The sequence below is a fragment of the Rhinolophus ferrumequinum genome, chromosome 7, assembly GCF_004115265.2.
Source record: "Rhinolophus ferrumequinum isolate MPI-CBG mRhiFer1 chromosome 7, mRhiFer1_v1.p, whole genome shotgun sequence".
Classification (NCBI taxonomy): domain Eukaryota; kingdom Metazoa; phylum Chordata; class Mammalia; order Chiroptera; family Rhinolophidae; genus Rhinolophus; species Rhinolophus ferrumequinum.
In genome coordinates, this window is record NC_046290.1 from 9,467,868 (window position 1) to 9,485,235 (window position 17,368).

The window sequence follows — 17,368 nt, forward strand, 5'->3', positions numbered from 1 at the left end:
AGGAACATGCTTTCACATGAAGCTTTTTGCAAATGACTGTCAGAAAGGAAGATGGTCTTGGACAGTCATCTTCTCTTTTAGCTTCTAAATCATGATCCAATTTAATGTTCTGTTTTCAATTTTAAAAGCTTTGAATACAAAAGCCAGTAGAGCCTGGAAAACTCTGGTTCAAGGGAGACACTGGTTTTGAGAGCACAGATTTCTTTCATGTGATTAGGAAACCTTTGGCATGGCATCTTCCCACCGGCACCTACCCTGCGGGCGCTTCCTCTGCCATCTCTCCTGTCTGTGTGTCCCTGGGGATTCGAACTGCCTGCCAAAGGCGTCACCTGTCACGAAGCTCTTCTCCAGGAAGCATTTCTGTCAACAGCGTTTTACACAGGCCGTGTAATTATCTTGTCGTCCAGGATAAAGAAGTGTGGCATTTAGAAAGCGGGGAAACCTTACCTTTCATTCTAGATTTTCAGGAGATAAGCCGGCCAGTTCTCTAAGTCCCTGGTCCCTACTGAGCTCATTCAGCTTTTACAAACACTGCACAGCATGAAGCTGTATAGAATGCATCCGTCCACATTTTTGGCACACCCTTAATTCAAGCCTGAAATGTTTTTCTCCTTTTGTTTTTTTTTTTTCCTTCTTCTAAGATCAAGAAAACCCATCTTTTTCACCGGATTCTAACTATAGCCCCTTGGGTAAGACCAGGCCGTAGCTGCCAAGGATTGTAGGGAGAGGCAGGTCTGATCCGCCTTTGAAAGGCTCAGTGTTTTCTGTGTCCTGGCAATTGTGCAATTTTAATTTACTTCTCTAGAAAAGAGGAAACCGTTCAGGCCCCCACCCTGGCCTGGCTCTTACTCATCTGCTCTAATCCTTGTCGCAGAAATTAGTACCCCACTCACAGACCAGGAGCTGGCCCTGGAGAGATGCCCCTAGAGACAGGATGGCAGGTAGGAGAGGAGACCATCTGCTCAGACTCCAACAGGCTTTCTTAGCTGGTACCCCCTCTCTTTATGTCTACGTGTAAGTGACTAAAGTTACACTGATTGACGTGGGCAAGTAACTTTGCCTCTCTGTGCCTTGGTTTCCTCACTTGTGAAGTGAAATAGTGTCCACGTCACTGGGCTGTCGCGGGGCACAGAGTAAGTGCCCCAAAGTTAGCATTGATGGTCCTCATGTTCACTAACACGTGGAAGTCTGTCTCCTTCCATGGAAAGGGTGCAGGTAAGTTCTGCTCATGGGAAGGTTGGCCTTGGGTTTTGGAGCAGCCCCAGGGCTGTGGCCAGGGAAAGCCATCCGACCCTTTGTGGTGGCTCATTTTCTTCAAGTGTCCCAGGCACTTCAAAAGTACACTGCTCCTTTGGGACGTTTTTGTTGTAAATGTCTTTACCCGGTAGCCAAGAGGCACAGAGCTTTCAGGGATGTGACGTTTAGCTTTGGGAGGTAACTGTTCCCTGGAGAGCCACTTACCAAACTCGAGAGGTAAGTGACTTCACAGCTGTGGTGACAGTTTATGCAAACAGGACTCAGCTCTTAAGGGGAGTGTGTGCAGCGTGCAGCACGCCCGGTGAGCTGGGCCTCTGCTCCCATGAGCGGGGTGTGGATCCTGGGGGGGGGCACAGGGGGTGCCCCCTGTGGAAGCGTGGGTCTCCGTAAACCCACCACCCCGCAGGTCGCTTCCCAGTGCAGCCTCTGGTGGCCAGAACCTTCATGGGCAGCACGTATGCAGAACTGCGGTAGCAGGAGCCCTTGGCGCTAATAGCTGACCGTGGAGGAGAGCTTGCGCTGGGCCCAGAGCCAGGCTGAGGGGCCCTGAGGGCTCGCACCTCAGGAGGGAAGCACGAGGGGAGGTAGTCTGCGGGGAGTGCTCAGGACCTGATCCGTAGGTGCAGCTGCTGCTTCCCAGTCTGCTGTGTGTGTGTGTGTAGGCACACACGCATGCGTACACACGTTTATTTTTATATGAACTTCACTTTCAGATTTACAGGAAAATTGTGGGGATGATGCAGCGTTCCCACACCCTGCAGCCAGTCTCCCTGCTGTTGCCATCGTTGTTAGAATGGTCTGTTTGCTGCCGTTAAGAACCCAATATGGATAATTGCTAGCAACTGAAGTCCATGCTTTGTTGCAGTTTCCTAGCCCGGCTCCAGGGCCCCTCCCAGGACAGTGCGTTCTGTGCGTTGTCACGGCTCCTGAGGCTCTTCTTCGCTCCCCCCGTTTCTGTCATTATTATTTTATTAATGCCACCCTCCTCCGTTCCCGCCTCGTTACCCCTCGTCCTCATTCCTACATTCACTCCTCCCTCCTTCATCCGTAAGGCAGGGGGACCCGTTGTCTGTAACCTGAGGCTCAGGGTCACGAACTCAGTGACCGACTCGGATTGGAACTCGGGCCTCTGATGTGAGTCTGTCCTTCCTGTCACTGGGCATCTCTGAGGTGGTTTGATAATGTGCCTGGAGGGCTTCTTGTTGTCACGTTGCTGTCAGGTTGCCAGACTGCACTGCAGGGGACGTGGAGGGCCAGAACTGCACGGGATTTATACCCATACTTCTCTTGTTCCAAAGCTCTTTTGAAGTGGGCAGTTTTACTGTTTCTGCTCTGTGCAGGAATTACTATACCTTAGCTTCCAAGTAATGTCACACGGAGTAGGTATGAAACTGTGTGTACTCGTATGTGAAATGTACACGTGCATTTTCCATGTCTGGCCATAACGAGTACATTTTAAGGGCTTCTTTGACATCTCCTCCATCACTTCTACAGAGTCCTGAGAGACCCTTTGTTAGTAGTACAGACCATTCGCATGAGACTTTGGATAGTACCGAAAAGGAGAAGTCCCCTGAAAATGGCTTTGCAGGCTGACGGGGAGGAGGAGATGCCGGTGACCCCGCCTCCTGCAGTGTGTGCACAGGGCCCCCTGGGACACTGTGGGAGGAGCCCCAGGGCCTGCCAGCGGCTGCAGAGAGGGTGGTGTCAGCTCGGGCTCTGGGGTCCTGCTTCCACCCCTGCCAGCCTCGTCCCCTGAGCCTGGTGACCACCCTCCAGGCCTCAGTTTCCTTACCTGTGAAAGGGCTGTGGCTGGGACTGGGCAGCCCAGAGCAAGGACGGCCGTCATACCGATACACAGGAAGTGTTGCTGACGTTTTCCCAGGGGGCTGAGGGCTGTGCAGCCTGTGGGGGTGAAAAGAGCAGCCCGGCGATTAGGTGGTCTTTGGCATCCCCTTCAGACTCTGTGGACACTGCACCCGTTACTGCCTGCGCAGGGGTGTCCCCAGCCCATCCTGACAGTTGGTGTCCACTTGCGCTGTGCCTGTGCGTCTGGGTCATTGTGGAGGTCACCATGTACCTGTCACCACACTGCATTACACCTGTTTCAAAAGTGTTTTAAATGTGCAGGACAGTTGGAAGTACAGTACAAAGAACTTACTTTCCCCAAACCACTTGCTTGAGTGTGTATTTCCTACCTCAGAGGACATTCTGCTACACAGACACAGTTCCATCCTCAGAAGCAGGAAATTTACACTGAGGCCTGATGACCGTCTCGCCCTCTGCCCCCGCGAGGTCCTGCAAAGCTGAAGGATCCAGTGCAGTCAGCCGTGGCATTTAGTTGTCATGTCTCTGAGGTCCTTGAGCCTGGAGCAGTCCTCGTCTTTCCTTGACCTTTGTGACCTGGCCCTTTGGAAGATTTTAGGCCTGGTATTTCGGGGACTGTTCCTCACTTTGGGTTTGTCGATGTTTCCTCGTGGTCAGATTCCGGTTGCACGCCGTCGGCATGGGTCTTGTGGGAATGCTGGGTCCTTCTCGTGCCATCCCAGCAGTGGCTCTCAGTTTCGAGTTATCCTGTTGCATATGTGTTCAGTTGGGTGCCTGAGTGCAGGTGGTGTGTCTGCCCGACTTGGACTTAGCCTTTCCCCATTTGTGACTAGTAAGTAATTTGTGAGGAGGTGCTTTGAAATGCTGCAGATATCCTGTTCCTCATCCCACTTTATTTATTTATGTCAGAATGGACTCCTGGTTTCTTCCTGTATTCAGTGGATTACACTCTGTTACTGTCATTGTTTGTTCTCCCATTGTCCCCGATTTGGCCAGCGGGAGCCTCCTCCAGCTAACTTCTGTGTCCTGACCTGTCCATGTTGTTCTTGAGCATTTCCGTAGCTTTGGGAGCAGTAAGGTGTTTCAGGGTCATCTTGTACTTGGTCCCACCTCACCCCTGGAATCAGCCGTTTCCCTACAGAGCCCAGGTTCCTTTCAGAGGAGAAAGGGGACAGAGGCGGAATGTGGGTGCTGAGCACGCTCACTACTCCTGGCCCGTTGCTGCTCCCGGCTGTCAGTGGACAGACAGAGAGAGAGTTGTGTGTGTGCATGCGTGCACGAGCACACTTACGCATCTGTCGACTGAGAACCAAGGATTCACACCGGTACCCCCAGTCTCAATCCAGTGGCGCATGGGGAATTCAGGTTTTCTCCTTTTCCACATTTGTACCTCCCGTCTTCGAAGTGAGGAGCCTGCTTCTCATTATCCTTAGTGTGTTGGCTTAGTAGACTCACGCCCCTGGACGTACCAGTCTCCCAGCTGGGAGGCTGCCCACTCACTGCAGGGACATCCATCCGCCATCAGGCCTGGGACACTCCCCCCACACTGCAGGCACCACCCACCCTCACCGCTGAGACGCCGAACCTGCATGGCTTTAGCACTCAAATACTGGATGGAGAAAGAGAAGGATGAAGGTTCCACCTCTTTCCCACGGGGGGAACCACAGGGTTTCCGGGCCGCTGCACAAGTCCTCCACCTGCCTCAACCTCCCCACCCCCGTCAGACAGCCTGTCGCTAGTACTTCCCTTTAACAGTATCGGGTCCCTAGCAAACCTCTTTATTTGGGGAACCCATCTGCAGCCTCTGATTTATCAAGTATTAGAACAAGACTAATTTTCAGAATATTTTAGATTCCGGTTTACCTTAACTGCCAGCTCTGTAAAACTCGGGCTACTTTATAGCCATTATAACTGCTATTTCCTTTTTCTCAAAAAATGTGTACCCTTAAGTAGAAACAAGATAAGCACAGAATTATCAGTAAGCAGAAACATGCGAAAAGGCACTGTACCGTACCAGGTTTGTTTGGAAGTTAACCATACCACTTGCACTTAGAATGATCGTAAAGCGGTCTAGCATAGTGAAAGACACAAAACTGGAACTTGCCACTGTCACAAACCTGGGAGAAAAAGTGAAGCAGGCATTTGTGGCTTCGTGCTATCTCCTGGCTGTGCAGTTGCAAAGAGCTCGGCGCCCCGGAGGAGTCAGGAGGCAGCCAGCGGCGCCTGCGGATACCCGCCCACTGCGGGACATGGCCGGGCTGTCCTGAGGTCCGAGGTTCCGTGGGAAAGGCTGCTGGCAGAGATGCAGTGACTCCTAAAGTCGTCTTTTCCATCAGATGTTTTCTGTTTTGTGGAGATGATGAGGAATCGCACAGACTGACTCGTGCAGTGTTATGGCCCCCAGCCTGGCCGGTGTGTGTTTTGTTCACCTTGTGTTTTTCTGGATGTTCTCTTATACAGAATACATACACCAATGCAGATAAATTACTAGAAGCAGCAGAGCAGCTGGCTCAGACGGGGGAATGTGACCCAGAAGAGATTTATCAGGCAGCCCATCAGCTCGAAGACCGGATACAAGACTTCGTTCGGCGAGTCGAGCAACGGAAGGTCCTGCTGGACATGTCGGTGTCCTTTCACACCCACGTGAAGGAGGTAAGACGTCAGGAGGTGAAGATGCGGCCTGCGTCTGCATGGGCCTCTGGCCTCCTTGGGAGGAGCGCGGCTCGGTCGTGGCTGGTGCTGGCACAGGCGGGTCCACGTGGACAGGGCCGGAGCTGGGCTTTCTGCAGCACGAGCACGTGTGTGCCTGTGCTGAGGCTGGTGGGGGCCTCGGGGAGAGGCGTGCATTAGAGGGGGCAGCAGGCGCCGAAGGAGGTGCCTTTAGGGCGGAGAGAGACGCGCTCACCCACGGCAGCATAAATAGACGACCTGCGCGTTGCGGTCGGAGCTGCTGGGTTTCCTTTCCATGTGGGAGCCTGTCATGTGGCTAGAGTCATGGCTGCCTCGTGATTTTATCAGGCTGTGTGACTACTCTCAGATACTAACCACAGTGGATTTTACACGGCACTGAATTTAAATGGACCAAAGCCAACACGGCCTTCATAACATTGATGCTGATGCCACAGGTGTGCTTTTGCTAATAAACTCACCGCATGAGAAGAGAGGATGCGTTACTTGGTATGTGGAAAATACGTTGGTACCAAGTATACCTTGCACATGTGTTGCTCTTAGTAGAAATCCTACAAAATTACAATGAAAGAAACTGTTGTGTAGCTTTTAAGAAAACTAAGGACTTATTTATTATACAAAGGAAAACTAAAGTTTTTAGTAGGACAAAAATTGAGTAAGGATGTTAACTTACTGTATCTTATTTCTAAGAAAAAAAATTCTCCACAGCTCTTTATAAATTAGAAATGGGGGGCCCTGCAGATCATTTGGAATTAAGTGTATGAGAGCGAAGAGTCACAGGGAAGGAAGATCGGGAAAGTAAGACGAAGGGAGAAACTTCGGAGGATCCTCAGGGTAAAGACATGAGCGATCCAGGGCCAGTACGTCTGCTTCAAGGACGAGAAGTTCCAGTTCTGGCGTCTGGGGCAGTCAGTCCTGCTCAGCCAGGCCGTTTGTCACATGAACGTTGGACTCCAGGAAACTGCGCTGCCCCCCACTCTGAAAGTGTGAGCACATGAAGAGAGTGGCGAGCAGCGGGGACCCCGACCTTGTGCTTCCACCCCACCCGGCCTGGCACACGCTGCCATCGTCTGCTGGGCAGCCCTTGTGCAGAGGGCCTGCTGCTCGGTGGGCCTGGGAGGGTCGTCGGAGTAGAAAACTGACAGGACTAGCTTCTCTGTCCCTGCTCTTAATGCCACAACTGAAAAAGACGTGACAGTATTTACAAAGAGACTATTTTTCCAAGTAGACATTTGTCCACGGCAGTTTTTGGTTGCAGGTACATGTGTCACCAGGCTGTAAGTTCGTCACTCAGCTCGAGTCCACTCACCTCGGCCAGCTCTCCCCCAGCCTCCCACAGTACAGCCTCCAGAAATGTCACTTTGATGAGGTCGTACCCTTGCTTTTGAACTGTCAGTGACTTTTTGTGTATCTGGGGCAGCAGCCTGAAACCGTCAGCATCCTCATGATCCGGTCCGTGCTTTTCCTGCTTTCCCTCCCCCTCAGCACAGTGTCCCCGAATCTGTGACACTGACACGCGTGAGACGTGCATGTACTTCTTGCTTCTTCCCTGCACTTTCCCGGGCAGTTAGCTGTTTCTGAGTAGTGTGGAGGCTCAGGCGTACTGCGGCCCTGGACAGCCTAGGTGCCGTTGACCGAGTGGAAAGACGGAGCTGGTACCAGGTCACCAGACCGAACTGAGCAGAAGGAGCGGAGGGCAGCAGGCCGCGTGTCAGGAGAACAGGCAGGGTCTGTAATGTGTCGTGCCTAGTAATATTCTTTAGCAAATTTGTAAGGATTTCACTTGCTTTTAGGACAGAAAAGACTCGTTCCATGAAGCAATATTTATTTAGATAAGTTTTTCAGCTTTGTTATGGTTTTCAAAAAGCAGACACTAAAGGAAATGAGAAGAAAAGCGTTTTGCAAAACTGTTCTCCAGAGACTAAGTTTGGGTTCACTGATTTTTTGTAACATCAGAAGCATTTTAAGGAAAACTTGTATAATAAAAGCATTCCCGTTAGCAAAATGGGGTCTGTCTTGTCAGTAGGTTTGGAAATTCTTTACGACTGAAAATACATTTTGTTTTCATTGACTTCTGCTCTGGGACTTTCTAGGATGAGTGAAGTTTGTAGACTGAGGAGACCGTAAATCTGTTTTAAAGGTTAAGTTCTTCACTTTTACAATTCAAGAATTCTCAGTGCGTTCTTTCTTTCCTTTTTCTGTGAAAGACCATTACAGTAGCAGGGAAACGAGCACGGTTAATTACCCTGATTTGGATCCTCTTAAATGTGTGCCCCTAAAGTGACCTGGGATCACCCAAGAAGAATTTGGTGACCCCCTGGGGGAGTGTGGGATGGTGCACATGCCTGGGGGGCTGGGTGTGAGACTCTTAGGGGAGCTGGCCTCACACAGCAGGGCACGCTGCCTGGCTCCTCCTGCAGTATGCTGGGTGTCATTGTTAGCCCAGAGTTTTCCTCAGCCTCCGTTCTCAGCGTGGTGCAGACGCCCCCGAAACCCGCAGCCATACTTGGTGGGTTTTATGCAGGAAGGAATGCTTTCTTCAGTCATTGTGGGTTTGTTTTTTTTTTTTTTAATTTTTTTTTAAGATTTTATTGGGGAAGGGGAACAGGACTTTATTGGGGAACAGTGTGTACTTCCAGGACTTTTTTCCAAGTCAAGTTGTTGTCCTTTCAGTCTTAGTTGTGGAGGGCGCAGCTCAGCTCCAGGTCCAGTTGCCGTTTCTAGTTGCAGGGGCCACAGCTCACCATCCCTTGCGGGAGTCGAACCGGCAACCTTGTGGTTGAGAGGACGCGCTCCAACCAACTGAGCCATCCGGGAGCTCAGCGGCAGCTCAGTCACTGTGTTTTGAAACTAGTTATTGAATGAAAACTCAGATTCATTTAAGACACATTTAATGGGTTTAAAACAAAATTAAAAGTGAGAGAAGCGTGAAGAGGAGGAAATTGTGGTAATTAAATGGGCTTGCATTAAGTCACTAAATATTGTGACATATCAGATGAATGAAAAAGTGCTAAAAGATTTATGTCATCTGAATTAATTTTTCTCAAGCTGATCACACAGTTTAAAATTACGTAGAGGAAGATGGAAAAGGCAGCTTGGTTTTTCCTTTGTGAGAACACACGCCGCTCTTCAGAGGTTAGCGCTCCAAGGGCTTCAGACCTTACGCCCCTCCCTCCCAGAGTCAGCACTGGCTTTATTTCCCACCTTATTTGAGCATGTTGCGCCTGCCCTCTCTTGTTTGCACTAAATTTCTGGCTCTCTGATGAGCAAGTAATACAAAAGTGTTTTCGTTAGCAACTGCCTTTAAAAAGGTGCCAGGTACAGGGGGTGTCTGCTCAGTTTTAACTCTGGAATTCCGAAGAAGCACAGCAGGAAGAAGGTTGGTGGTTGTAAGTCTTGTCCCACGAGCAGGGTGCTGAGATCTCTGGGCGCTCCTCTCCCTTCTCCCCCAGAGGACAGTATGCACAAGAGAGGAAATAATTTCACGTGGATGGCAACTACTGTATACTTTGAGGTTGGATGCAGAAGGTGGTCGATGGAGGCGGCAGCCTCAGTTTGACCCTTAAACCCAGATTTGGGAGCATTCTGGGGCCCCTTTCTCTCTTCTTTTTTTTTTTCCTCTGAAAGTAATTCATGAGGTACTTAACCTCCGCTCAGAAGACCTGAAGACTGATATTCTGTCCTTTTACTTTTTTAAATGTTTTTTAAAGTGTTTAAAAGAATCTTAGTTACTAATGTGGTCTAACATAAATGTGGATTTTATTTTGGGAGAACTTTTATCCTCCTGTATTTGTCTTCCACCTCTCAATCTCTCTATTCCCTTTGGTATTGTTTGTAGCATTTTATTCACATCAATTCTGATGATAGTATTTCCATTATTAGTCTTTTGTTACCTGTCGTCCTTGCCTTTTGAACCCATTTTTCCACTGTTCAATCATTCTATCACTTACTCATTTCAAAGTGTCTGCCAAGATAACTGTCACGTACAAGGTGATACACAGGTGACTGTACAGTGGGAAAACATACTTCTGCTTTTGTGCATGTCACATATTTTAGACCTTTTTGTGTTTCTCCTGGGAGATGTTAAGTTCCTTGAAGTTTGGACCGTGTCTCACTTACCTTTGTTCCCACGTGTTAGCTTCCCTGCCAGACTTAGCCGATACCCAGTCAGCTTGTGGAGGAATAGTGTCTATTTCTAGCTTATTATTCTGAGATTTTATGATAGAGGGATATATTGCCATTTTCAAATATAGCAAAAGCATAATTATTTACGTCCTGCGTACTCACTCAACTTCATTCTCAAAATTAGGTCCTAAGGTAATTAATAATTACCTTCGACATTTGTGGGTTATTTGAGGCAACCAGGTGGGCACGCTGAGTTCTCGGCCAGAGTTTCTTTCACAGAATTGGTTCAGTGACCTTGAGTTGGCTTTTGTTCACCTCATTCCCATGGTTTCCCAGGAAAGATCATTCCCATTTGAATTGGGCTATGATTCTTGCTGGGTTAAGGAAAGACGCCTTTTGGTTTTGCTTCTGCAAACTCACATTGAACTGGGACAAGATTTTGTTTGGGGTAATGCTGGGAAAAGAGGAGTCTTTCGTGTGATTCAGAAGTCAAAAATAAAGGCCTCCCAGCCACCTGGAGATTTTTCTGTCGTGCCTACCAGTCTGGCTTTATTTTCATGCCAGATACTTCATCATGCAGACTCCTTTCTTTATGCTTGGCCAGTGCTTTCCTGGGGAGCAGGGAGAGACCATGCTGGACCTTGCGGTGGGTGGACCTTGCCGAATAACTCTCTGAGGGTTACTAGGCAGTGGGAGCTTACCTCGCTTCTGGGGGTGCGGAGAGCCCTGGGAGCTGCCCCTTCTCCTGTCCTCACCTCTTTTGTTCCAGAAGTATGCCGAAAACATGCCTGGTGCTTCCTCAACGAGCCACTGCTCAAGGAGCCCAGATCTTTTCTCTTCTTCCCCTTGTGGAGCTGGAGAACCCATCGGGCATCTGGTGGTTAACCTGATTCAGGAGAATTGACAAAGGTATCCAGTGGTCCTCGCCTGGACCAGCTGCCCGCTGATGGGCTGTTGTAAGCATCGGAGGAGCCTGTTTATTGCCTCTGACTTTCTAGAGAAGCCGTGTTTCTGTTCTACACGGGACACATTGGTTCTCGGTGACCCCAGACCCCTGAGCATGTGATTCCTCCAGACCGTGTATCTCCTGTGCAGAATTCTCTAAAATTTGGTTCTCAACTTGCATGCCTTTTATGTTGGCTGCCTTGATAGTATTTCTGTTCATAACTCATCTGTCTGCATTCTCCGAAGTGTTTACTTGTTTCCTTCATTCCTGTTTCTACCCCACATACATACCTCCAAAGATATGTGCGATACCTTTAAACATATCCCCCCAGCTTTAAAAAAACCTTTTTAGTTGAAATAATTATAGGTTTACAGGAAATTAGGGAAAAAAAGAAAGAGACAGGAGGTCCATGCATCCTTCTCTCAGCCTCTCCCAGTGGTCCCATCTTATATAACCACTGTGCACTATCAGAGCTGGAAAGAAGTGACTGCTGCAATCCACGGAGCTTATTCCAGCGTCCCCACGTTTGTGTGTGTTTAATTCTATGCAGTTCTGTTGTGTGTGGATTCCTGTATCACCACCACTTTCAGCACACAGAATCACCCAGACTCATCCATCACCAGAGAGCTCCCTTTTTCTGCTTCCCTGCGTCCATGCCCTGCCCGACCCCATCTCTAACCCTTGGCGGCCACTGATGGTGGTGGTCTCTGTCCCGATAATTTTGTTATTTCAGAAATGTTCCATAAATGGAATCATACCATATGTGACTTTCTGAGACACTTTTACCTCAGCATAGTTCCCTTGGGATACATCCACCTCGGTGGATGTATCAATAGTTCTTCCCTCTTTATTGCTGAATACTATTTTATGGTGTGGATATATCACGATTTGTGTAACCATTTATCCATTAAAGGACAATGGGGTTATTTTCAGTTTTTGGCTGTTAGAAGAAGAGAAGCAATGGACCTTCATGTACAGGTTTTTGCATAAATTAATTGTTCATTTCTCTGGGAAAATGCCCAAGAGTGTAATCGCCTTGTCCTTTAGCAGTGTATGTCATTCTGAAAGAAACTGCCAAACTGTTTTCCAGAATGGCTGTGCATTCTACACTCCCATCAACAACGCAAGTGCAATCTCTACTTTTTTAACATCTCAAAAGTCCAGGATTGCTGTGATAGATTTGTCAGTGGGAAAGGTTAAGATCCAATGCGTAATATTTTAGGATGTTTATTTTATATGATCAAATCTCAATAATTTATGTTTAACATTCAATTCCTTAGCTGAACTTTTTATATTCGTTTATGGTTTAGCACTTTGTCTTCACATAGACTGTGGTGTCTGGTATTCAAAAATAATAATAGGTGGTCTTCCCATCGATGGGAATATTCAAAAAATAGATCTTTCTGTAAAAATATAATCTTTATTAAAATAATTACGAAAGTACATTATAACATAACATAACCCTTTAACTGGCTGAGTACTCACTCTGGGACAGGTTGCTCTGTGCTGCCTCAGCTTCCTCAACTACAGAGTGGGACTAGTAAATCTCTAAGGGATGTGGTACAACAGAGTGAAATTATTATGTAAGACTCTTAACCATAGTGCTTGTCAAATAGTAGCTGCCATTTCCCCCCTCACCCCCGTTGTAACTTACTCAGCATAAACAAAATGATACAGATTGAAATATAAGACACAAAGGTTTAAATACAGCCCTAACCAACTGAGCCAACCGGCCGCCCCCAAAGGTGTAAATGCCTAGGTGTAATCTGCTTTCTTCCTCACTCCTCTTTGATCAACAAGAACTGATCTACTTCCCGTGCCCTGTATCAGAGTGAGCACCTCACCCTGACCCTTCAGGCGAAGCCTTTCTCGGGTTGTGCACGTCCAGCTCTGCCTCCAGCTCCAGCCCTTCACTTCAGGACAGGGTGGGCTGTTACATAGTGACTGTGCTACAAGCCACAGAGCTTATTCCAATTTCCACCCTCCCACCCCCAAAAACACTGACATACATGCGCTTGTCAGTGTTTAATTCTGTGCTTTTTTACACATGGCTCCATTCATATTGGCACAAATTATTTTCTACACATCACTCAATAATTTTATTCCCAGCTAAAGCTCTAAAATAAATGAATGATTTTTTTTTTTCACCAAATAAATATGTGTAAAACATTTGTGTTGGCCAGTGGGAAAGGAGGGATGTTATTATCCAAAAGGAAAGTTCTTTTGTCATATTAGTTTAATGCATGTAGAATATTTTTTTTTCTACAGAATGGTTTAAAAGTTGTTTAAATTCATGAATTTTCTATTAATATTGGTCCAATATTTTCAGACAGAGGAAATTTTTATGTCAGCAAAGAAATTAGCACAGAAAATTGTAGGGAACTCTAACATACCGGACACATAGGAGTCACTTAGTAGATGATTATTGGGTGAATTAATTAATAGATTGGATTATCTCTATTTGGAACTCAGTATTATTGCAGGGAGCGAAAATATAACTGTGCACTGACTCAGATTGTTGAAGGGTCACCTCTAAATGGAGAATCACTAATGTCTGCGTGACTTAGGTGTTTGTAGATTGGCCTCAGTTAATGTCCTGGAAAGGTGAGGTCTTTCCGCAGATGGTCAGGAAATACAGCGACATAGGTCTTAAAATGCCCAGCTGGAAATGGGCATAAACGTCATCTTACTTATTGTGAGACTTCTTTTTATAGGATATTTTTAATGTTCTTAATTTCTCATTTTCATACTCAGCTTCACAAACTAAATGTGATAGGTCTTTGGTTGATTGAGAGAAGTCAACTCTCTGTATGTATTTCTGACATGTATTGTTATTAATTATTGTTCTAAGTGGTAGAAAGACACTTCACCAGCGGTATATTAGGCTTTTGTCAGGAAAGCTTAAAAGCTCCAGAAGAACTAGGTTTGTAGAGACTGATGAGGTTTGTTTAGTTTTGTTTGTTTTTTTCCCCTTCTTTTAAAACACAGAATTCAGAACCGCAAGATCAAGCCCGGGTTAGGCTTTCTGCTTGGGACGAGTGACGCTGACGGATAGAAGTAGAAAGTAGACTTCATCACTCTCACTTTGCTGCTTCTCCTCCAGGAGGCTGTTCTTCAGATTGGGTTAGAAGAAGCTAGAGACCAAAACGAGTAAAGGCTTTATAAGAAAGGACTTATTTCTAAATCAGTTCAGGTCTCTCTTCCAAGACAAATTAGATCTCTGGGTAGCTATTAGATCACCACGTTGGGCCTATTGATCTCTAAGGAACTGTGGGAAGGGGAAGAGATGCCCAAAAGCTGAAAATGCACTTGTGCTTTTTTAAGAAGGTAGGTTTCACATATTACTCAGGCTGAAGTAATCTTAGGCAGAGATCTAGAAAGGACGACGGTTTATAAATGGCCAGGAAGGGAAGAACTTGATGAACCAGTTACAGCATGTTAAATTTGTTTCCTCCTTTACTGGGTTTCCGGTTTGATGAAGGCCATGCAGTAGAATTAGTGATCATGTGACCAGACCTTTGCAATTAAGTTGTTCCTGAGACAGAAAAATACAGGCCGTCTGCTAGTACAGTCACATTAGCATCCCACTGCTGAATGGCTGTGAAAAAGAATCAGCTGGGGGTGTCAGTTAACACAAGAGCCAGCCTGCCCTTACCCTCCCAGACTGATCTCCGAGGAGAAGACGCAGGAAGAAAGTGTTTGTGATAATGAGACATTACTCATGCCCAACATGTGAATAAGGAAGTAATTTCAGTCCAGACCCACAATCAGACCAGACTTGCTGGAGAAGATGGTGATAGGAGAGTTGAACCCAAGGCCTAGCAGAAGGATTCAATCTCTGCTGTCACCTCCTACAGGGGAGCCGTCTGCAGTTGTCCCGTTTGAACTGACACCACTAACTTGCTCAGAACTTTTATGTCATTTGTGACATCAGAGAGGTTGCTCAGCTGAATTCAGGAACCCTGAAAACTTGCTTTTGTTGTGTTGAGAGCTGTTTATCTTGAATAGGGGCAAAATGCCACAAAGTGAAGACGGATTTAATGCTGTAGCAGAAATAGTCGTGGCTGCATTAAAACCCTTGCAAGTGAGACTATCAGTCCAGGGGCTGGTTAATAGAGGATGCCAGCGGAGCTAGAGGACATTTCCATGTCATTGCAGATCTCTGTCCCCATGCAGAAAGCCTGTGAGTGGTGAATTGGCGTCGAAGGCAACTTGTCAAAGTCTAGACCAGGGTCTTTTAAATATGTCGGATAATAGAATAGGATCCCAAAAGATCTCAGCAGGAATAAGGCAAAATCTATCACAGAAATTTCATTTATAGGTTTTAATATATGAGTCTGTTTTGAATCTGAAACACTAACCTGGGCAGCTTACAGAGTAAGGGTCATATAGGTGTTAAAAATAATCTTACATGTGTTAATTGACAGTGTCCGTAGTAATGTCATTCCCTAAGTGACGCATTTGCTGTAATGAGGAAAAGCCCAGGATCCTGAAGGAGGGGTAGCAGTCATCTTGCTCAGCTTGTGGCTTTTGGGATCACATGTGGTGTTGCCTTCAGTTCTCTCACTTTGAAAGGGGTGGCAGTTCAGCGCAGAGTGAGCTGGTGTTGACGGAGCTCCAGATGATGGCATGCTGGCAGAGTCCAAGGAATAAAGAGTTAGCGTTGGGATAAGGAGGGCAGGCTGCAGGAACGGGCGCGGTCTGCAGAGATCTGAACAGTGGAGGATTTCCACTTGGACCAGCTGCAGACTGTGTCAGGGAGGCCACGCTTGCTCCCAGAATGAGGAGGGCGGGTGGAGCTTTTCCCTAACTTGATACTTTAGGGAGTGTGTCTTATGCTTCAGGGATGCTGAGGAATAAGGAAAAAAATCAAAAATTCCTCTTCTCACAGTCTCTGTTTTTCGCAACGTAGACTCATGTAAAAGTCTGGGCGGCTGAGGTCCCTGCAGTGGCCTCTGTGGTCTCTGTGTCAGCCATGTATCCAGTCGTGTCACGCGTGCCTGGCCTGTCCTCGCTCACTCGCCTGTGTGCCTCCTTTCGGCGTCAGTGCTGTGATGACCATGGCTGGGCTGCCCTGACTGGCTCCCGTCCGCTCCCTGTTCCCCTCTCACACCCATGTGCACTGGTATTATTTCATGATGCTGACTCTGATCTGGCCTGCCGCCCCATACCTCCTTCATACAATTCCTTTCGTCATATAAAGAGATCTTGGATCACTGCCCAAGAAATAACGAGATCTTTTATTACACACCCAAGAAGAACGAGGTGCTGCCGAAACCCTCACTCCTCCTTACTCAGGGTCCTGGGCATGAGCGCCACCAGTACACACAGGTGGTGGTTTCATGCCGAAGAATGTGCCATGCGTGGCTGGAACGGTTCCCCTTTGATTTCTGCTGCTCATACCTGAAACTGGACCACATTTTATGTGCATAGTGGGTACTTCTGAAATTCCACCTGAGAGTTCCCATTGAAACTATGGACTTCTGCTCCCGACTTGCAGCCCCTGCTGGGAACTGCAGCTTTTGTTAACTTCCCACGCCGACCTTAAAGCTCACCCATCGTCACTGGACCTGAGTGATTGTCTCGGTCATAAACAAGAATAGGGAAGCAGATGCCAGCACTAGGAGCTTCTGTTTATAAAGTGCTTGTAGAAATTCATTCTCAAATTGGCTTTGCCAGTTAGGGAAGACAACGCATGGTGAAAGAAACTGAAGGTGGAGAGCTCCAAGGATTTTCCTAAGGTCACACCGGGGATCAGGAACCACATCTAGCGCGCTGTGAGCACGCCTGTCGCCTGCGTTCAGACTGTGCATCTGAGACAGGTTGCAGCTGGAGCAATGCCCAAATCTTGGGGCTCCGATCCTACCACCCAGTGAATCGCTGGAAGCTCAGTCCTTTCCTGGCACCCCCACCCCAGTGAGGTGCTTGATGAGCCTCTCTGGTGGGGTCTCTCCTCTCCAGTTAGTGAGCCTTTTTCAGGGGTTCCCTCCCAGCCGGGCAAGCTTCCTCCTTGAGGCTCCACTCAGCACAGAGGCTGTGAGAAGGAGCTGAGGTATTGGGGGGCGGGGAGGGGTTCTCCTGGGTCAGAGTCAGCCAGACGCTGGATCCAGGACTAGGCTTTTCTATGTCTTTGTCACAGGACTTTTCTCCCCAGAACCAAGAGTCTCCCTAGCGCAGCCTTCTCTGTGGAGCCTGGTCGGTGAACCAGGTGCCGGTGTTTGGTACACACCTGCATGGGTTTGTGGGCTGGGTTCACAGGCTCAGAGGGCCTCTAGGGGCAGCATTGCCTGATGGCTGCCTGGCCCGCCCCAGGCTGTGGGTCACAGTTCTCTTTGAGTGGAATCCATGCTGCTGAGAACTTCCATAGAATGCAGTCCTCTCTTACTGCCGGGCCAAGATTCATCTTCTTACTGTATATTAACACATGCAGAGAAGTGCATTTTTTTTTTCATGCTCAGAAAGTTCGTGGTGAAAGTTTCACAGGCATCCTAGAGACTTTCTCATTGCTTTATTCACAGGTTGTTTTAG

At 47.7% G+C, this 17,368-nt stretch overlaps 1 protein-coding gene across 2 annotated transcripts in view; it reads left to right on the top strand.

Moving 5' to 3' along the window:
- Positions 1–17,368, top strand: part of TRIO (trio Rho guanine nucleotide exchange factor) — a 320,251-nt gene that overhangs the window by 162,456 nt on the left and 140,427 nt on the right. For both annotated transcript variants that reach the window (XM_033110550.1, XM_033110551.1), the window contains exon 11: positions 5,542–5,733. In XM_033110550.1, coding sequence (XP_032966441.1) covers positions 5,542–5,733 — 192 coding nt within the window. The remainder of the gene's footprint in view (positions 1–5,541; positions 5,734–17,368) is intronic.